This window comes from Gopherus flavomarginatus, chromosome 2 (assembly GCF_025201925.1).
Source record: "Gopherus flavomarginatus isolate rGopFla2 chromosome 2, rGopFla2.mat.asm, whole genome shotgun sequence".
In the NCBI taxonomy this organism is placed as follows: Eukaryota; Metazoa; Chordata; order Testudines; family Testudinidae; genus Gopherus; species Gopherus flavomarginatus.
Window position 1 is genome coordinate 162214514 of NC_066618.1, and position 21648 is coordinate 162236161.

Consider the following 21648-nt stretch of genomic DNA (forward strand, 5'->3'; position numbering starts at 1 on the left):
TGGGCAAGTCACTTCCCGGGGCTGTGCCTGTGACATGGAAATGGTGGTACTCACAGGGACCCCCGCCAGGTTTCACAGCTTGAGCAGGACCATCTACACAGCTCCTTTTAACCCCGTAGTCACATAGTGTGAGCCTCACCAGCTTGAGTCAGTTCAGTTGACCCCGGGTTCTAAGAGTGTCTGCCATGGGTTTTGTGCAGTGCAGATGTACCCTGCATGTGTGTAGGGGTGGAGGGGGGAAACAGGTTGTGAGACTTAACTCGCTAACAGCTGGGAAGTGCATCCAGATGGGAAACAGTGAAAAGGGCAAGAGATCAATATTAATAACTGGACACTTCTGGTGCATCTACATTGCAGCTGGGAGCCAGCCTTCCAGCCCAGGTAGACTAGTGGGGCTTGAGCTAGCATGCTAAAAATAGCAGTGTTATGGCTTGGACTGCAGTTCTGGCTCTCAAGCCTAGGGGGTCGGTGGCCTAAAAGGAAGTGTTTCCTAGTGCTTAGAGCAGTAGATTAGGAATCAGGGACTCCTAGGTTTTTACTCCTAGCTCTTGGCGCTACATAAAGTTTAGTGGCCAGAACAGAGAAAATGAGTAGCTCAGATTCCTGGGTGCAATTCCTGACTCTGACACACTGCATTATCTTGGGCAAGTCCCTCCTCTTAGGACCTCGCTTTCCCAACCTGTAACACTGAATTACAAATATCCCCTCCTGGGAGGTGAGGCTGAATTTTTTAAGGCCTGTGAACCACTTTGCAGCCCTTGTCTGGAAGATGCAAAATGCTATTTAACACCACTCTAAAGCGAACAGGAATAAAAATCAGCAGAGGTGGGTGTTGAATAAAGCCATTTCACCTTTAATTATAAGCAAAAAATCACTCTCACGTGGAATCTCCGACACCAGCAAAAAATAAACAGAGAAAGGGGAATCACTGTATTCAAATCAGAAAAAAATCCATATTTATATATATATATTTATAGATATGTCGTATAAGTAGCAGTGAAAGGCAAGTATGGGCCAGGGATTTCCCAATAAATTACATTCTTTACATCCCAACAGAGTGTAGTGGTGGGGCAGTGGTTGGAAAGGGAAAGCGCAGGGGGTGGGTCTCAGGCCAGCACTGCAAAGCAGACATGGGGCACAGTAGAAAAAGGACCCAGAAAGGGGACTGAGAGGAGCAGCAGACCAGGAAATCGTTTGGCTAATGGGCCAGTTCCCCTATTCGACCGCTGGTTATTTTGACTTTTAAAAAGACCCCCAAAGCAAAGGAAATTGTTAGCTCTTTGGGTTTGTTCCTAGAGGCATGTAAAGTGCTGTAGCCCAGATGGGATGGGTGATCAGACCACTAGACTGTCCTGCATGTGCCCCACATAGGGAGCTCCCACGGACATCCATGTGCAGGGGCGGGCTGTCAGGCCAATATCCTGCCAACACCTGATGTTTCAGAGAAAAGCATGGCTCACCCCTCTAGAACGCTCCTGCCTTGCTGGGTAAGAGTCTGCCCGAAACAGGCCAGCTGATCCAAACATAGGCTCATTGGATCCCCTTTGATCAATGCCCTGTGTGGAAGGAAGGTTCTCCCGGCTGAGATCTCTCAACCAACCTTTGCTTGGTTGAGAGATCTCAGAGGTGGCTCTGAGGTGGGTAGGGAGTGCAGCTGGGCTGCAAGCTGAGCTCGCCCTCTGGAAAACAAGAAGCATGGCGTGGAACAACCCCCCAGGATACTGGTACGTTTCCTGCCCTTTCCAGGACACACTGCTCTCTGAAGTGTGCGGAGGACAGGGCTTGGGCAGGGTTGTGTGCAGGATGTAGAGCAATCTTGGGTGATTATTTCCAAACTCCAGGGCCTGGCGATGAGGCCGAGGTCCACAAGGGATCGGCACCACATCAGTCTCTGCTGGTCACTTCCTAGCTACTGAGGCAGCTGCACAGAGCCCCCTGCCTTGGCATCCTCTCTGCTCCTTCACCTAGCACTGACACAGGCATCCCCTCACCCGCACCGGCTCTAAAATATTGTCACTACCTGATGAAATTCCATCCTTGGGCATAGTGAGAGCTGGCTTGTCTGAGCCCTGGTTGGTTACACACTGCGGCTGGGAAGCCAGAGTCGGACCTCACCTGGCATGTCACCAAGGGACAGCCTGCAGTTTGTTGCAGTGTACTGATGGTGTGGTTTTCACAGCAGAGGGTTATTGCACCCCACGAGGTACACAGGGAGGGGGAAATCCTAGCTGGGAGCCCTGAGGGGGACAGAGTGGGATGGCTGCCAGAGATTGCATGCCAGGCTGGAGAGAACGTGATGGGCTGCCTTTAGGCTCCAGCCTCAAGCCCTGAGTCTCTCACTGCTCAGGCAAACTCCTCTGTTAAACCTGGGGAAAGGCCTTGGGCTTGGCGGGGCAGCAGCTGGGCTTCGACTGAGGCTCCACAAAGGGGCAGGAGCAAAATCATCAACTACTAAGGCCTGAAACAATTGAGCTAAGAGCAACTCTCCCCCAGAGGCAGCTTCAAGGGGTGGGGAGTTGGGGCTGTAGCTTAGTGGGGAGCTCTGTGGTTTGAGAGCCTGGGCCATTGGGTTGAGAACTTGGAGGTGCTCGGTTAAGTCCACCTAGGGATTGAATTTAGGGGGAGGGATGGTGGGAGTGGGGAGGGGGAGGCCAGGAGCGAGCAAGAGCGAGACAGAGATGACCTCAGAAGGGTTAGTTCTGATTCTCCAGTTTCTCTCCAACGAGAGGCTCTTGTGTCCCCTCCCAGCTCCACTGAAGGGCGTTTGATTATGAGGATGGGGCCCCGACTGTGGGTGGGTCTATGGGGAGTGGCTGCTAATGAAGATCATGGTTCTTTGGAGCCTACTCTAGGCAACTGGCAACCCCATTGCTGACAGGACACTCAGAAACGCAGCCATGGCAACACTCGGCAGCCCCCATGGCCCATGTCAGGGTTACAGCTAATCAGATGTATACATGCGCCCTGCCCAGTGTTGACAGGGAGGGAGGCTGGCCCGGAGATAAGCAGTAAGGCTGGGTGCAGGGTCCTGAAGTGGGGGAGCCAGTCAGGGCCCAGCAGCAAGGTAGAAGCAGCCCCGACTTCCCTTACACCTAAACCAGCATGCGTCCAGCAACCGAGCATTATGGTGTGTCCCTGTCCTGTCCACTGCCCAAGCTGAGCCAGGGTCCTTGCCAGAGCCCCCTCCAGTAGCTATGGCTCCCATCCTGGCTGAACCAGCTGCGACCCCAACAGGCAAAGAGGGACACTGATGCCCTGCCCCCGATAAGCCCCTACACATCACCCAGCCCAGGGACCTTGGCTGACAAGGGTTTGCTTGCTCCTTCTTCCACTTGTTCAACTCTCCCTCCCCTGGCTCCATTAAAAGAGGTTTGACCCAGACTGAGTAGCCCACCAGCGTTGCCAGCGCTCCCCTGGGCGTGTTGGAGGGGGAAGGTTTGGGCAGGGTGAGGCTCTCTGATATCCCTCAGTAAGAGGCAAAACTGGGAATGAGGGATCAACGTGCCTGAGGGGCTTTGGGGAGGGGAGGCAGGTGTTAAAACTGGCTCAGTAGCCCTAAAGCAGCTGTGATGCGAGATTGTGTTTGACACTAACTGAGATCACGGCTAGGGTTGGCTCAGGCCGGGCACTCGGCTCAGAACAGGAAAGCTTTCTTCTTCAGCTCATTCCGCTTCCACAGGGCCAGCTTGCTGAACTCCTCCAGGGACATCTCGAAGACACGCAGGAAATCCTCTGGGGACAGGTGCCTCTGGAGAGATAGAAACAGTGGGTGTTATGCACCAGTCACTCTGCTTGTGTGTGTGTGCATGTGCCAGATCAGAGTGTGTGTGAGTGTCTGTGTGAGTATATGTGTGTACACACAAAATCTGTGTGTGTGTGTATGCGCGTGCACCAGATCAGTGCCTGTGTGTAAATGCCAGATCAGTGTGTATGCACATGTGTGAGGTCAGTTTGTGTGTATATGTCTCTGTGCCAGATCAGTGTGCACATGTGAGCACACGTGTGCATGTACTACTGCATTTTGCAGGGAGGGGAAATTCAATTTTCCATTTTGAAACAACTTTTCCTTTCAAATATTGTTTATTTATACAATATTTTAAAAAATCAAAATCAGAATGAAACCATTTTATTGAAACAAAACATTTTGATCAACGCAAAACAAACAAACAAAAAACTGGTATTTCATTTCTCAAGAAATTTCTAATGTTTTGTTTTCGTTGTGTTTTGGTATAGAATTTTTTTTCTGAAATGGTGGAATTTTCCCTAAGATGGAAAATCAGTTTCCCATCCAGTCCTAATACAAACCCTCACACTAGACATGTCTACACACAGAAGTTGCATCAGTTTAACATAAATCAGTTTAAAAATGATTTAATTAAACCAATGCTATGCCCAGTATAGACTCTCTTATTATTACCTTTAAACTGGTTACAGCTGTTTAGCTTGCCCCATGAGGGCTTGTACAGCCTGTGCTGCCACAGATTCACTACTGTTGGTACCTAGATCAAAGCTAGTTCAGAGAGATCTATGCCTGCTGCAGTCACGCTTCTGATTGCAGCACAGACAGGCCCAGAGTCGCCTTGGTTTAACATCATGCCTTCAGTTAACCCACTGCCACGTGGTGTGGAGAACAGGCCTGAATGCCAGAGCTTCCCTCCGGGCTCCAGCAGATGCTGCCCACTCCCTGCTGGCTGAACCCTGACCTCACACTGCATGTGCCCACTCTAGGTGCGGGCCACGGAGTCTGCTGTGCCTGGGGCCCTCTGGCCGGTGCCACCCCATGTAGCCGTGGGGCAAGAGCTTGGCTCCCTCCTTTTCTAATCGAATTAACTTCCACTTTTAGCATTGGTACAAGAGAATGAAATACCCAGGGCTGTTTGTGGGAGCGCAGGAGAGGGGCAGCAGGGGAGGGCAGCTTGGGGATGGGGTGCCAGCAGGTGGTGCTCTAAGTCCAGGGGTCATAAAGCATTAACTCTCTCTTCCCTCTCCCCTTCTCCTTTATGTATTTCTCCAGCTGTTTTACCCTGAACTGCCCCCCACCCCACCCTAGGATCTGTCAGCAGTCATTTCCTTGGCCCCTCTCCCTCCCCTGGGCCCAGACACTGCAGGGGCCAGCAAGATTCCCCATCCCCTGTCCGTACCTCTAGCCTTGTTCTGTCCACTCCTGGAGGCAGTTTCACACGACCCCTGTTCGTCACCATCAGCACCTCATAGGGGTAAATCTGAGAGCCAGGAACAACACAGTTAAACAACGGGGTTCATTAAAATGCCTGTCCCTTTCCCCATTGCATCCCATCCCCACCCCACACCCGCAGCTCAGCCTGCAATGAGGCATGTTCCACAACCCACAGAAAGCCTGCAGTAGGGCATGTCTGCTACCCCACGCCCCCCAGCCAGCCAACCGGAAGCATGTAACAAGGCGAATATGTGAGCATCCCATCCTATGGCTGGGACACCCTGCATCCTCGCCCTGGGCCTGCAGACCCCCCAGCCACAGCTCTTACCTTCTGCTCCAGCATGCTGGGCAGGGAGTTCCCTCTGTCCATCCTCCCCCGCTGGCCATTCTGCAGACAGCAAACCCCCCCGTCAGTCTTGGGCATGCATACAGGGCTTCCTACACCCAAATCCCCACCACCTCCCCCAAAGAACCTGAACAAACAGCAGGGTGATGGGCTTCAGCCTAGGCACTGGAGAGAGTGGCACTCTGCCTCCACTCAATCTCCTAAACCCTCACATCTCTGCTGTCTCTCTCTTCCCCACCTGGAGCTCCTAAACCCCTGTGTCTCTACTGTCTCTCTGCCCCCACCCAAGATCCTAAATCTCTGTCTCTCTTTTCCCACACCTCTCTCCCACTCTCCATCCCACATCCTTTCCCACAATCCCTCCCCATCCTGCCTCTTTGGGTTCCTCTGTCTCCTCAGCCTGCCCTTCTCTCCTTCTCTGGTGCTGCCACCCCACTCCCTTCCCTGCTGCCCTGCTCCAGTCCCTGTCCTTCTCACTGGTCCTGTCTGAGTCTCAGCACCAGCCCTGCACCACTGAGCTCTATCTGTCTGGCAGCTGGTGCCAGCCACTTGAGGTTGGGAGAGGCTGAGCATGCAATGGAAGGGAGGGGCACTTGCCCCGCCTTCCCCAAGATACATCACCGCTTCCAGTGTCTCCCCTCCAGCGGCAGGGCGACCGCTTACCTGCAGGTCTGCAAAATACAAAGAAAAGGGGGTTAGAGAACCCCAGCTCCAGCCATTCCTCTAGGACTCCATCCTCCCCCGACTCCCCAGCTGCATGCAGGGGCTGCATGTCCCAACTCATTTAGAACAAGGAGCCCGATCCTCATCTGGTGGAAATCGGCAGGAGGTCAATGGAAGTATTGTGGGTTTTACAACAGCTGGGAATCTGGCCCACAGATGCAATGGAACTTACGCCAGCTGAGGATTTTGCCTGCTTTCTCTGTCTACACGGAGTGGAGAGGTATCAATTTTGCCCTTTGTGGGCTGCACAAAGCTTTGGAATTCCTAATATCAAAAGATAATGGACAACGGCCACTCAAGGCCTGGCTGCAAAGCCCTCGCTGCCGTGGCTAAGCATTGACCCCATTGGCGTGAGTAACAGCCCATCCCAGCAGCACGGGGGTCACATCTGGTCTGCAGCACACCCTGCATGAAGCTAGTGTGGGACAGGCGGGGGAGCAAAGCCCCCCAAACAGGCACAGAATGGCAGCGGCTGGGCAGGCTTCCCCCACACCCTGCCCAGCTACTGTGTCGTGCCCCGATGTCTAGGGGTGAGGGGGGAAGGCGCTCCCACCAGCCAGCCAGTCCTTGGCCTCTCTGCTGGAGCTGTCAGGTGGATACTGCAGCTGAGAAGTGGACCCAGACCTGGCAACTCACTAAGGGCCTCTCGACAGCTGTCAGATACTGGCTCATGCACGCTACCATCCCAGGCCTAATTTAAACTGGTGCCCTGGAGGGGCAGGACTCTGTCTCCAGCCCTCTCTGATGCCGTGAGGCCACCCAGAACAAATCCACCTGTCCCTCCCAAGGATCATAAGTGGGGGCAGCTATTGTCAGCATCCTGTGCGGCTGGGTGAGAGATGAAGAGAGAGCACTGGACACAGAGCTCATCAGCAGTGGGATGAGGGGCACGGATGAGCCGGAATCCCTTAGCTAGTGTAAACCCGTGTGTCTCCATCGATGCCGGGGTGCTGCACTGATTCACGCCAGCTGCCCCCACAGTGCCCCCATCACAGTGCCCCCATCAGGCCAACAGGCCCAGCTAAGCTGAGCAAGAGTTTGATGCTGATGACTCTGAATGGCCTCTCTGGGTCGAGTGACCAGACCAGACCAGACACACATCTCCCCTGTGCCTGTCCCTTGTGCCATGTGCTCCTCTTACCTGGGCTCCCCTTCTCGCTGCTGGCTGGGCTGAACTCTGCTGACTGCAGCTGCAAAAGGAAATCAGATAGCATCAGCTACCAGGGCAGCAGTGCCTCTCAGTGAGGCAGGGAGCTTGGATAGAAACTGCCTCCTAGACTGACACAAGAAGCAGCTGGAAGCTGGTGAGAAGGGCCAGACTGACAGCCCCAAGAACAAGAGGCCCTCTGTACCCACAGAGTAGCTGCATCCCAGGGCGCAACCCAGCAAGATTCCCCCTGCATTGCCCTCCACCTTGCCCTAGAGGACACCTCCAGGGAGAAAAGTGGAGTCTGAGTGGTTTTGGTGCCAAGGAGATCTGTCTGACTGGGGCTGGACTGAGACCCAACAAACTCATTTCACACTCTGAACAGCCACAAACTGGTAATGACTCTCAATCATTGCTGACACAGGCCAGATTTGAACCAGTGGCCCAAAGGCATAAGGCCCTGGTCCCCTCACCAGCAGGGCAGTGAGCCAGCTGCTCTCACTGGCTGAATTGCTTTGGCTCTCAGTTCTGGGTAACCCCTCTTCCTGACTGTCCCAGCCCAGGACATTACCCCCAGGGGTACACAGCCCAGCCTGGTACATTATCAGCAGCCACGGCTATTCTCGGGCACTGTCAGCTGGATCCCAACCCAGGTAGAGTGGTTCAGTTTGGCACCATTTGGACCTGAACACCATCTGAACCGATAAGAACAATATGTGGAAAACACCAAACTCCCAAGGACACAACAGGCAAGGGGAGAGTGAAGTGGGGAACTGCACTTACCCTGATGAGGGTACTTCTCCCATAGGCAGGAAGGGTGGAGGATCTGGAATTCCCCAGGTGTAGAGCTGAAAAAGAGCAAGAGTCAGCGTCACCTCTGGGCTGACTGTTCCTGCAGCAATCCTCATATAAAGCAGTGCAGGGGATGGTCCGGGGTGGGGGGCGCCCCATGGTTCCTGCCCCGGCCTCTCCCAGCAGGGGGTGCTGCATGGAGCAGGACAGGAGAGCTGCCTAGAGGGAGTTCTCGGCTACTCCACTCCCAGCCACTAACAATATTTAAATAAAACCAACACCTGGAACGATACCAAAACAATGTCACTTGTCAGGGTATCGACTTAAAATGGATGCTGCTCTCATGGATGCCAGGAAAGGCCTAGGGGGAGGATCTCAGCATCAGAGAGGCGGAAAAAGAGAGGAGGGCATGTCTGGGTCACTGCCTGGCCCCACGCACAGGTATGGAAGGGCGTTCGGTCTGGAAGCGAGCGGGTTTTCCTCCGGATGGGAAGAGATTTCTCCATCTCCTCCTTCAGGATCAGCTTCCCGAGGTTTGAGGTGACCTAGGAGAAGGAGCACTTATGGTCAGGTAGGACTCAGTGCTGGGACACAGCCCCCTCCAGCGCCAGCATGCTCCAGAGCACAGCCCCCGTCCGCCAGCTCCAGTATCCACCTGGGCACAGAACCCTCTCCAACCCCGGCATCCTCCAGGGAGCAGCCCCCATCAAAACCCAGCATCCTCCAAGCTGGAGCCCCCTCCAGTCCCAGCCTGGTCCAGGACTCAGCACTCCTGGAGCCCCTGCACCTCCAAGGTCATCCTACCTTACTCAGCTCCTGTTTCTGTAGCTCACGCAGGTTAGTCATTTCCTCCGTGAGATCCTCCTCTTCTTCCATGCCTTTCTTGGAGGCCATCCGCTGCCTCCACTCCTTCTCTGGGGACCCAAAGAGGGCGTCAAGGTACAGGGCAAGAGCAAGACTCCGAATCAAGGGGGCAGAGAGATAGAGGGTGGCTGGATCCTTTCCCCGCTGGGGAAATTCAGGGAGGCAGAATGAATCACCCCAGCACCAGGGCTAGCAAAACGTGCCAGGGGATCTTTCATGACCACAAGCGGTCAGGGCCCTGGCTGTATGTCCCATCTGCCCAGCCCCCTCAGTCACCATAATGGGGTGTCGGTGCTGACTCAGAAGCAACACTTCAGCTTTCCTTGGTGGTTTCCCATCTCAGTACTGACCCCGCTCAGCTTGTGTGTGTGTGTGTGGGGGGGCTGATAGGAGTAGCCCAGCTGCAGGTAAAACACCTTGCCATCACCTACCTACGACTGCCAGGGAGGGAGGGCAGGGCCAATAATCTGTCTCGATCTTGGCTGGCTGGTTGGGGTCTGGGGCCTGGGCTGCTGGGAACTTGGAGCACTCAATGATCTGGTCTTCTATCATGTGCTTGCTCTGTGGGGCTCCCGTCGAGGGCTCTGTAATAGACAGAGGGACAGAAAATTGAGGTCTGGCTTCCCCGTCTCCTTGCGCCCACTCCCCCAAATGTCCCAACTCAACACCCAAAGGCCGGGGTGGGGAAGCAGCCGCGCTCACCTCTCTGCTTGTAGATCGGCGGCTTCTTGTATATGTTCAACTCCATGGTGTTGGTCTCTGGAGGAGGGGAGAGGAACAGGAGGGTGAGAAATGCCACTGAAGGAGCAGGCAACCCAGTGAGCCAGCCCCACCACCGCCACTGCCACAGCTGAGCTTCTGTCTCACTCCTAGAGGAGGTGGGGCCCGCTGGTGGGGGAGGCTCGCCCTCCTGCTGTCCCTGCTCTGTGGGTATACGGAACAGCACTCACCCTGCTCCTGGTGGGGTCCTGGAGGAAGGACAAGTGGGTCCCAGTCCCCCAGTTGGGTTCAGGTGCTGGCTCCAGCAGGGAGGGTGGGGGTTCAGGGAGCAGGGTCTGGTCTTAGGTCTCTGGTTAGGGTTTCAGTGTGGTGTGTGGCCCTGAAGTTGGGGTCCTGTTCCCCTTGCACCCATGCAGGGAGCCCTGGAGAGCCCCAGACAGCATGTGAGCCGTACCAGGTCGGTGGAAGTGGTGCACTCCGCTCCGGGCTGTGCTGCTGGTCCGGCGACTAGCTGCCTGGGAGGCACTTCCTAGGGACTTGTTTTCCATCCAGTCCCGGATGACCTGTGAACAGAGCCAGTGTCAGAGCAGCTGCTACCCTGGGACAGACCAGCACCCCATGCACCTGTCTCTGACAGTGGCCCATGCTGCCTGCTCAGACAGAGACCTAACTGCCAAGCCCAGACTGCATCTCAAAGTTCAATCCCACCTTTTGGGAGGGAAAACTCTCCCGGATCTCTCAGGAAAGGCTGACACTGCTTGGAATGGTAAGACATGGTGAAGCTGGCCCCAAGGCATACTGGAAGTCCAGCTGTACATCTCCCTCATCTTTCACAGGGCTGGTTAGTTTAATCCAGCCTCTAAAACTCTCTTGTTCAATTCAATCAGGGTCCAAGTGCAACCTAAGCCCCTGGATTCTGACTCCGCTGAGCTCCTGGGCTAGCTGATCTCATCTCAGCCAGTAGTGCGGATGCTCAAGACACAGCCATGGTGTGTGGACAGTGGAGGAGCCATTTGATGAGCCAGTGAGGAAGTAGCCTTTGGAAAAGATGGATCCACTCATCCATTGATCTGTCAGCCAGGCAGCGTCAGGCACCAATCCTGGCATCTGTCCCAGTAACACCTTCCCCCTGCAGAGGCTCTCCCAGGGTATGTCTACACCAGCCACTAAGCCCAGGTTTGAGCCAAGCCCCCTTCCATTTGCACACAAATTGTCTGCACTCCTGGGACCCTACTGGGGGGTGGATCCGAGCCCGAGTCTCAGTCCAAGCTCTGTCATTGAGCAGTGTGGACACAGCTCAAGCAGCAGACCCAAGGCAGAAGGTCTGCCCAGTGCAGTATGGATGTGTTAGCATGGCTGGGGTTGGAAACCCAGGTCACTTAGCCTCAGGTTTCAATGCAGTGTAGACCCCCCTAGAGCCCACCCCCCCAGTCTCCTGAGTGTTCGTGATAGGAGTGAGAGCACGATTGTTAAAATACAGGGCACATTGTGGGGGAAGCTGGTAGGACCTCAGGCTCTGTGGGTTTCTGTTGCCTGTGAGCAAGAGACGCCTACAGAGAACTAAGCAGGAGGCAAGGTGTGGCAATACTCACTTCTGGAGAAGGAGGAGGAGAGATGGATTTGGGGGACAGGGACCGCTGTGGAAGGAAGCACAGAGAGACAGATGCCATTTACTTGACTCATCCTGCAACCACTGGGATATGCAGTAAAGATTTCTGGTACATCCCTGTCCTGCAGCCCAGCAAGGTGCAAGCATCTCCTCTTAGCTGGATGGGAGCTGCCCGCAGAGCTTACATTGGCTCAGCCATTGATAGGGGGTTGGCAGAGAGGGAACGAACACAGAGGACCATGCCCCACCCAAGACACCCTCACCTCTCGGCTCCTCGGCAACTCCACATGCTCCATGAGGGAGTAGGTGAAATGGGGCTCATAGATCATTAAGTCAGGGCGCTCGATGTCCAAGATCGCCTTGTCCTTGGGAATGGCCGCCAAGTCCTTATAGCCCAGAACCTCATTGTCCATTCTGGCCTGTGAAGAAGGAAAAGCTCCTTCTCAACCAGAAGAGCCTCAGGCAGACGTCTGAGCTTCTCCCAGTGCAGGGCAGGGCCCACAACTCTTTCCCACATAGAGCTGAGGCCTCCCAGCCCATCTGGAAATTAGGAAGGGATTGTTCTCCTCATTTTTAGAGATGGAGAAACACAGGCACAGAAAAGGGGAAGGGACTTGCCCAAGGTCACACAGCAGGTCAGAGCCTGGATTAGAATCCAGGACACCTGACTCCTATTCTCTTACTTTAAGCACTAGACCAGACTCCTCCCCAGAGTGAGGAAGAGAACTCAGGAGTCCTAAGTTCCCTTGCTCTAAACACTAAACGATATACCCCTCCCAGAGCCAGGAACAGGACCCAGGAGTCCTGACTCCCATTACCTTGCTCTGATTGCTATGTTACACTGTCCACATGGAGTTTGGGTGCTTTCGAGACCCCCCAAAAGGGAGATGTGACATGAACTGCACTCACCACAATGCTGGAGGGCGATCCTGGGACGCTGGACCCGCGGGAGGAACAGACGCTCCCAGGGGAGGTCAAAGATTGCTGAAAAGGAGATAGAGACCTCTGTGAGTTTCCTTCTCTGCCGCTGGCTTCATCAATGCAGCCGACAGGGCAAGGCAAGAGAAAATGCAGCTAAGCCCCCCCCGAGAGGCACACAGAGAGGCAGCCATGCCAAGGGAAGCAGTCATCTGATGAACCTCACTCCCTTGCAGGTGGGAATTACAGCATCAAAGCCAACAGCCCCTCCCTGCCTAGCTGGATATTATATGGGTGTGCGTTTTGGATATGTCAGTTTAGCACCATTTAGCTAGATATGGCTTTGGAGGGGGAAGTCCATGATGCTGAGAATAGTGTGTGTGTGGGAGCACCTGCACCCGGATTTTGTGTGTGTATGTGTCTGCACGCATGTATGTATGCATGTGCAACTGTGTGTGTGCGTGCATGTGCAAGTGTGCTTGTGTACCTGTGTGGTGTGTGTGTGTGTTCCCACCGCTGCACCTGTATAAAGGGCTGGAGATCAGTGGAACTGACTCTCAGAGACGAGGGCCTTGATCTTCAGAGCAGGACCTAGGAAATCCAGAAGGACATCAGCCCTCTGAGATCCCCGTTCCTTGGCATTCTCTTGCCTACACGTGCTCTCAGGTTTGACTGAGGATATGGGGGCGGGGGGCTATAAACCTTTGGAACTCACTGCCACTAGATACTATCAAGGCCAAGAGCACAACAGCATTCAAAAAGGCTTGGAGCTGTATATGAGTCACAAGAACACCCACGGCTACATTAGACAGGAGGAAATAGGGGGAATACAAACACCCTCCTGCTTCAGGGCACAAAACAACCTCTAATTGTTGAGGGTCAGGGAGAATCTTCCCTCTTCATAGATTCATAGACTCTAGGACTGGAAGGGACCTCGAGAGGTCATCGAGTCCAGTCCCCTGCCCTCATGGCAGGACCAAATACTGTCTAGACCATTCCTGATAGACATTTATCTAACCTACTCATAAATATCTCCAGAGGTGGAGATTCCACAACCTTCCTAGGCAATTTATTCCAGTGTTTAACTACCTTGACAGTTAGGAACTTTTTCCTAATGTCCAACCTAAATCTCCCTTGCTGCAGTTTAAGCCCATTGCTTCTTGTTCTATCATTAGAGGCTAAGGTGAACAAGTTTTCTCCCTCCTCCTGATGACACCCTTTTAGATACCTGAAAACTGCTATCATGTCCCCTCTCAGTTTTCTCTTTTCCAAACTAAATAAACCCAATTCTTTCAGCCTTCCTTCATAGGTCATGTTCTCAAGACCTTTAATCATTCTTGTTGCTCTTCTCTGGACCCTCTCCATGTAAGTAGGTTATTCCATAATTGTCCCCTGGGGTTTCTTTCCCCTTCCTCTGAAGCAGCTGGTGCTTGTCACTGTTAGAGACAGATACTGGACTAAATGGAGCACAGGTCTGATCCAGTCTGGCAGTCCCTGTGTTCCTAAGACTCATGGGGTGTGTGGGGAAGGTTGAGACTCAGGGAACAATTCATCTTTAATGTGGAGAATGGTTATGAACTGCAGCTCCTCCCAAAACACAAAACACATTCAACTAGAAATTAAAACTCAACCGGTCCAGGTCAGGAGTTGCCACGCAAGTTGAGGGAAATCTGCAGCTCCTGCCCCATACAGCACAGCTAGGTCTCCAACTTCTGCAGCCCAAATGGGAGTCATGTTGTTGGGGCAGGGGGCAATGCTGTGCCCAGGTAGGCACTGCCAGCAGCTTCAGCAGATGTGTCCATGACAGCTGCAGTAAGCACTAGGTGGTGCTGTCTGTCCAAACTCCAGTTAGTAAGGGGCGGAGCCCCTAGGACAGAGCATGGAGATGGGTGAAGAATAGATCCTGCTCCTTTGCTCTCCTGTACAGCAACTGCATACCCCAGCTCCTCAGAAGCATCCAGTGATTGCAATTAACAGCATGCAATTGCGTGGCCCTTGCAGTGCTGAGTGCAGAAGGGCCCAGCACGGCCTTTGCCAGCTCACCGCTTGTCCTGCTCAGAAACTGACACCTGCCTGTCACCTGGCATGGCAGCGGGCAGGGGATGCTCCCAGGTTCTCTTCTGCCACTGCACCCCCTCAGAGCAGGTATAGTGAGGGCTCCTTTGCCCTTTGCCAATGCATCTTGGCATTCCCTGCAGCAGCAGGTGGGGCCCTTGATCTCTCTGCAGAGATTGCCAACTATGGGGCCTGCTGGTGCCAGCGACTCTGTGCTGTGGACACCTGTCTGCTAGTGAGCAAACTGAGACCCACCAGTTAGTGGCACAAGGCCCACAAACAGAGATGGGGTGGGCTTGAAGTGGCCCCCTGGAGGCGAAAGCCTCCTGCATTCCAATATATTCCACATCGCACCCCCTCCCCCACACCATGCCTTGACCAGGGTGTCTGGGGTAGTTGCAAAGCAAAGCCCTAAAGAGTTTAACCCAGTTCATTTACCTTCTGTAACCTTTCCATTCCGTCGCCTGTGGGAAGGGCTGGGTCATGCACAGAGTCCTGTGGGGATGGGGGGATGAAGAAGGAAGATTCGTTAGCAGCAATCAGCCTGGGCAAAGGCATCCTGCTGCTAGGATTCCAAAGGGTGAGCTGCCAGCCTCCCCAGGTCCTGGCAGCAGCTTGGGGGGGACACACAGCCTGCTGCCCTACTGCCCAGTCGTAGCACAAAGCTGATGCCAGGGCTTTGCCTGGCAGATCTGTTTGAGTGAAGCTGCCACTTAGACCTTTGCTCCTGTCTCAAGTGGGGACAGGAGTCTGCAATGATCCCCGAGGGCTGGTCCATCCAGCACACTGCCATAGTGAATTGGGGATGGAGGAATAAAGGAGGGAGAGCCCGGAAAGCGCGTACATGGGGAGGAATCAAGGCTCTGAGAGGTTTAGATCAAACCCATCAGGGAGGGGGAGGGGGCCTCTGTATGCAGCCACTGAGCAATGTCCGGTTCTCAGCTCCTTAGATCTGCAGCCCCCCACCCCAGCTCCCCTGGGCTTCTCATCTTGTCCCATTACTGGGCCAAGCTGGCCGCCTTCAGGCATCTGATGCTAATGCAAAGTGAGGTGCACACGGCAGGGCTCTGAAATATTCATCAGCAGGCTCAGCAGGGGGCTGCCCAGTGGAGAGGGGATAAGCTGGGAAGGGGAATGGGGTGGGGGGATAAGGCTTGTGGAGCCAGAACCAGGGCGGTTCTGATCTAGGCCCCACTGTCTCCTGAGTCTGAGGGCTTGGGAGAGCTGGATACACAACTCTAGGTTTGGCCCATCTCTCCTGGCAGGTGGGGAGATGCTGATGAGCGGTTTACGTACCAGTGATTCTGTGTTTCCACATCCCTTTGGGCTCCTAGGCTGGGCTGTGGGTCAGATGCTCCCTCTGCAATGAGGAATAGAGATGGGGAGAGGTGAGATCCTTCCACACACCAGACACGGCGTGCTGATTCTCCCTTCACACCCACCCACACACCGCCTCTCCCACAGTCCGGTCTCTGCAGCCAGAGCAGCTTGGATGCAGACACCCAGGGAGATGGATATGAACCACATGTCAGATGAGGGGAAACTGAAACCTCTGCCACCCTCAGACCCCTGCTTCCCCCACCAGCTGACCAGCACCCTCCCTGTATGGGGTGCCCTTGGGAGCTAGTGTAGCTTCTTCAATGGCCAGAGCAGGCGCTATTAAGCAGGGACAAGCTTCCCCTTCCCTAAAGCAGTGCAGCGCTCCCCACCCAGGGAGCAAAAGACCTGAACTGGGGAGCTAGCCAGCGTCCTGCGTGGCCCAGGGTGGGAACCTCTTCCTGCAGGAATTTCGCCCGAGTCTCCCACATGGCATGGCGGAGTGGCACACTGTTCCCAGATGTATACAGTTCCATTTTTGAAAAGTGTATTGTTTGCTTGCGCCCAGCTTACCAAGCAATATAGATTGTCCCTTATGAGTGACCCATCCTCTTCATTATTTACCACTCTCCCAATCTTTGTGTCATATGCAAACTTTATCAGGGATGATTTTATGTTTTCTTCCAGGCCATGGATAATGATGTTAAATAGTGTAGAGCCAAGAACAGATCAATCCCTGCAGGACCCCACTGGAAACAGACCTGCTCAATAATGAGTTCCCATTTACAGTTACTTTTGTTAGTTAGCCCCGGTTTTGAGCTAACATGCGCAGCCTGCCCAGGGGAGATGGCATGGCTTGGAGCACACACAGCCTGCTCAGAGCCCAGGACACCAAGTGATGGCTCTACCGCTTCAGGGTGTGGCCAGGGAGGACCTGAAGCGCAGGTGAGCCTGCAGTGATCTCAGCCAGTTGGGCTCCCAGCCACTGCTGAGTCTTTCCATGCAACGAGCGGTGGGATCATTGCACTTGTTTTGAGCCATTGTTCTTGGGACAATGGTAAGTGACAGAGAGTGCATTTGGATGCCTCCCAAGCTCTCAGCAATGACACAGACGGGCTCGATCTGCCTACCCAGCCCTGCCCAGCTCTCCCCACCTCCGACTATAAAGTCCGGTCAACAAGGGCTTTCCAGGAAGTCCCTGGAGCAGCGGACAGACAGCTGGGGAGCAGATCAGCCCATTCCACAACCATGGTGCAGCCGGCACTTCTGTGGGGCAGGGGCCTTCGGGGCAGTGCTTAATTTGTGCCAGAGCTTGCCAGGGCTGAGCCCCAGCACCTCTGGGCCTGGCAGTTCATTGCCCCGGCAATTCTGGGCCTGCTACATCAGTTATGAAAGTAAAAAAATTGCTTGAGCCCTGGCACCTCTTTCATTACAAATTAATCACTGCTGCAGGGGATACATGCAGGGCCGGATTGCTGACCCCACTCCTGCAAAAGGGAGTCCCTTCCTGCTGCCCCTCCTTTGGGAAATCCTCTCTGCTCTCTGTGAGTCAGTCCCTTCTCTCTCTGGACAAGCCCCCATCACACCGAGCACCCGGGCGAGGGAGATGGGGTGAGGCAGGTGTTAGGCTCTACTGTGCCACCCTGGTGCCTACTGATGTCTCCAGTCCCCGCTTCGTGGGGCTCTGATACCCCCAGCGTCTGGATTCTGCCCCCCTTACAGCATCATCCCCCTCAGGGGCTACCACCAACCTCTCAATACCCCCAGGTTAATAGCCAGGCAGAGATGGGCAAAACCAGGGCTGTTCGGGAGAGTGCAAAGCCTTATCAATAGGTTTGGATCTTGCACAACCAGAGGTGCACTTCTGACGTGGATCCCATTTTACCTGAGCCGTGGAGTTTGGGAGTGGATCAGACTACCGGCTCTCGTTCTGATCCATCTCTGAGTGCTGGTGCATCCTCTCCACCATCTGGGCACCTCTCACACGGGGAGGCAGGGCATGACAGAGCTATGCGGCAAGCCCGCTCCCAGCCAGAACCTTATCAGCCCCACAAGTGGCGTCTCCAAATACCAGACCTCTGCAGCCCCCATCTCCCCGGTCTGCTTTCTGTCCTGAGAGCTGAAACCCAAACCTCGCCCTCCAGATGTACTTGCCAGCTGAAGACATCTCTGATCAATATCTCCCACAACCCACTGCTTGGAAAACACATCCTTGCAGTCAGGGCCTGGTCTCACCAGGCCAGGCGAGCGGGGAACAGAGTAATCCAACTCTGGAGCAGTCTCTAGTCTCCCTGTGTTGCAGGCTGTGGCGGGGGGTGATTTGCCCAGTTATTACACACACCTCCATCTCCCCCACTCCTTGCCCCCTAGTCTGCAAAAGGCTGCCAGTCTGTCAGTGCTCACAGCAGGGGAGAGGGCGCATGTGCCACCTCTAAGGGAGAGACTCGATATGCTCCATCTTTCCTGGGTTCCATCTGCTCTGGTCTTCAGAGCAGCCACCAGCTGCTGAGGCTCCGGGAGGGAGGGATCAGCAGGACCTGCTAGGGACCAAAATGAGGAGCCTTTATCCAGTACCATCCTTCTCCAAACTCTGGGAACCAGCATCCAAACGAAGCACAATTCTACAGCTGTCAGAGGACACATGAAAACAGCCCTGTGGCCTCAGCAAAGGGACCAGGATCCCCCAGGAGCCTTTGACACAGGCTTGTGGGGTGACCCAGAGCAGGTCAACCTTTTTGGCAGTAGCCCCGGAAGCTGTTTGGTGAAACCCCGAGGCACTCAAAATCAGTGGCCTCTTTCCTTCCATTCCTCCATTTCTCCATGATACCACAGACCTAGTGCAGGGGCTTGTGAGGGTTCATTCTGGTTACATGGAGATCTGGAGGCCTGGGCCCAGATTATCCAAAAAAGCGCAGGGCTCGATGCTGAGAGCTCGTGAGAATGAAGCACTTTCCATGCTCTGAGCCAATCAGCACAAGCACAGGCCTTGCCTCAATCTACCTGACAACAGGTCAGAGGACCTTTGCCTTTCCTTCATGCTGGGAGTTTATAACAGGCGCGGAGCAGACCAGACATGCCAAGACCCCTCAGGGGTTGGTCCTCCTCCCAGCCATGGCTTGGGACAGGCTGGCGTTTGTCTGACAGTCTGGACGGGACTCCCCCAGCAATGCCACCTGAAGCATGCTGCCCAGGAGGCCTGTTCACCTGCCATCCCCAGCTGCCGATGCGGTAGCTAAGCCCTGTAGCTAAGTCCTGTCCTCCAGCTGGGGGAACAATGGGTTTGTTGTTCAGAGGCCTCAGCCTCCCTCAGCCCAGAGGAGTCGAACAGGCTCTGCTCCGTCTGGCTTTTCCTCAGCAGGAGTTTGTCTCCCCCACTGCCCTGCCTCGGGCAGGTGGTCCTGTGTCGGGGCCCAGCTCCGAGGCCTGTTATCGCAGGCGATTGTTGACCTGGCACTGACAATCAGAGCAGAGTTAATTAAGCCTTTTGTCCGAGCCAGCATGCTGGGTTGAGAAGGTCCCAGTGGGGAGTAAGGGCAGCAGTCTGGCTGCACTTAGCCTATGGCCCTGGAGCGCTAACAAGCAGCCGTGCAGTTCTGGGAAGGAAAAGAACCCAGTACAGAAGGGGCTGGGGCGGGATGGGATGGGGGGAGGGATTGTATTCCCCTCTTTTACAGGTTTCTTGCTTTTCTCTGAAATTCTCCTTTAGGGCAGGAGTAGGGAGAGAGCAAACAATCCTCATACTCCGAATGGGGAGCGTCTACACTGTCTTGCGCTGAGTCCCTCTCTTTTGTTTCCATAGCAGCTTTCACCCTGATGGGACTCTGAGATGCGGCCACCTCTGGGGTGGCGGTGGGGTGGGCCGGAGGGGTGACATGCAGCTCACGGCACAGCAGTGCTATCTGGGACCAAGGTGCATTATACCCCTGTATAATGAGAATCTTGAAAACCTGCACAGGAGCTCATTGTTCCAGGAGAAGCTCACATGCAACAAGTTCATGGGGCTCATCGGGTTTTTTTTACCATGGAATTCTGAAAAGCTAAAGTGGCTCTGCAGGGCATTTAGCCTTTAATTCTGAGGAGCCCTGGGGCTTCAAACCTGAGGCTTAAAGCACTAAACCATTACTTCTAGAAATGGAAGAAGGGAGGGACTAAGGTCCCCCCAAAGGCTGAGCCTCCTCCAGCCCCAGGAAATCAAGCTGGCATGATATGTCACCCTGATCTCTCTTCCAGGAGACATAGTCACCATCCGGGCTCATCAATCTCATTGGGAATCTCTCTGCCTCTGGGCCACAAACACACTCCAAATAACCCTTTGGTTTGGTGCTGTGTTGCCAGAATCCAGGCTAGCAGAGGTAGAAATGCAGCTCTGGCTCTCCTCTGACCAGGCAGACACACCCAGAGCCCATTCCAGGTGGGCACAGAAATCCAGCCCCACTTCTTCTCCCTTTCCCAGGGGCTGCACCCAGACCCTCTCTGTGTCTGGGATTCCCCATCTATAAAATGGGGATGGATGTTTCCCAGGGATGTGGCTGTGAGCCTTAATTCATGAGTGCCTGTAAAGTGCATCGAAATCCTCAATGGATGGCACCAGGAAGGGCAAAGGACTATTTCGTCTGCTTGTGAAAGCCTCTGTCTCTCTGTGCGGCAGCCCTGCACAGCAGGGAGCGTGAGGGACACTAGATAAGGATGTATTGTAGGGACCAGGCCGGCTGAGTAGCTGACTAGCACAGGATACATGAGCTCAGACTTTCCACAGGCACCGCTGCAGGCAAAGCCAGGGGTGGAGTCCCTGACTCTCTGGGAATGGCTTCAGCAGAGGCCCTGCTCCTTCTGACACTGGGATTTGCTGTTAGCAGATAAGAAGATCCCTTGGAAATCTCAGGCTGCCCGTTGTAAAGGGGATTAGGGATCAGGTGGAAGCTGACAGCCAGTTGCAAGGGGACACACTGTGCACTGGAATCTCAGGAACCACAAATGTCCTGGTCATAGCCTTGTTGAGTGCAAGTCTCATGCAGGGCTGGCTCCAGGCACCAGCACGTCAAGCGCCTACCTGGGGCGGCAAGCCACGGGGGGCGCTCTGCCAGTTGCTGCGAGGGCGGCAGGCAGGTTGCCTTCGGCGGCATGCCTGTAGAGGGTCTGCTGGTCCCGCGGCTTCGGCAGACCTCCCGCAGGCGTGCCACCAAATCCCCGGGACCGGGGACCTTCCGCAGGCAAGCCGCCAAAGGCAGCCTGCCTGCCGTGCTTAGGGTGGCAAATACCTAGAGCTGCCCCTGGTCTCATGGATTTCCCAGTCCGTTGTACCACCCCCATGGATGAGCCTAAGTTCTCCTGATGCTTGGCAGCAAGTAGTATACTTGGAAATCCACAGGATGGGAGCAGGAGATTGATGTAAGCACATTTCACACCCTGTTTAGCTAAACCATACCCAACCTAACTATCAGCTAGGTCCTATGTAGCGTATGAAGAAGATTCACATAAAGCCACATTCACCTGGGAAGATCCACGTGAAGCCACATCCCATGTATTCGATGGGAATGATCTCCATGTGAAGCCACCTCCCATGTACCTACTGGGGAAAATCCATACGAAGCAACTACCCATGTGTTCAACGACAACAATCCACTTGAAGCCAAGTCCCACATATTCACTAAGGATAATCCACGTGAAGCCATATCTCATGTTTTTACTGGGGATGACCCACAGGAAACCATGTCCTGCATATCCACCGGGGATGATCCACATAAAGCCACATCCCATGTATTCAATAAGAACAAACCATGTGAAGCCACGTCCCATGTAGCCACTCGGAACAATCCACATGAGACCATGTCCCATGTATCCACTTGGGACAATCCACATAAAGCCACATCCTGTGTATTCAATGGTAAAGATCTACGTGAAGCCACATCCCAGGTATCCACTGGGGAGAATCTCTGGAAAGCCACATATCAACTGGAGATGATCCACATTAAGCCATGTCC

General features: G+C 54.3%; 1 protein-coding gene across 6 annotated transcripts in view; it reads right to left on the bottom strand.

Moving 5' to 3' along the window:
• Nucleotides 1-832: 832 nt before the first annotated feature.
• DMTN (dematin actin binding protein) overlaps nucleotides 833-21648 on the bottom strand; it is a 36632-nt gene continuing 15816 nt past the window's right edge. For 2 of the 6 annotated variants that reach the window (XR_007772554.1, XR_007772555.1), the window contains exons 2-15: nucleotides 15647-15710; nucleotides 14789-14845; nucleotides 12287-12361; nucleotides 11641-11796; nucleotides 11361-11405; nucleotides 10223-10331; nucleotides 9751-9807; nucleotides 9480-9632; nucleotides 8989-9098; nucleotides 8624-8729; nucleotides 8176-8240; nucleotides 7387-7435; nucleotides 5505-6193; nucleotides 5142-5222 (exon numbers count right to left, since the gene is read on the bottom strand). Coding sequence is in view for 1 of the 6 variants with exons in the window: in XM_050940082.1 (XP_050796039.1) it covers nucleotides 3635-3748; nucleotides 5142-5222; nucleotides 5505-5564; nucleotides 7210-7214; nucleotides 7378-7435; nucleotides 8176-8240; nucleotides 8624-8729; nucleotides 8989-9098; nucleotides 9480-9632; nucleotides 9751-9807; nucleotides 10223-10331; nucleotides 11361-11405; nucleotides 11641-11796; nucleotides 12287-12361; nucleotides 14789-14806 (1212 nt within the window). In the remaining 5 variants the exon portion in view is untranslated. Of the gene's footprint in view, nucleotides 3749-5141; nucleotides 5223-5504; nucleotides 6194-7209; nucleotides 7215-7377; nucleotides 7436-8175; nucleotides 8241-8623; nucleotides 8730-8988; nucleotides 9099-9479; nucleotides 9633-9750; nucleotides 9808-10222; nucleotides 10332-11360; nucleotides 11406-11640; nucleotides 11797-12286; nucleotides 12362-14788; nucleotides 14846-15646; nucleotides 15711-16240; nucleotides 16429-17552; nucleotides 17884-21648 lie in introns of those variants that run through there. The other 4 variants (XM_050940082.1, XR_007772557.1, XR_007772556.1 and 1 more) reach the window with 4 other exon arrangements.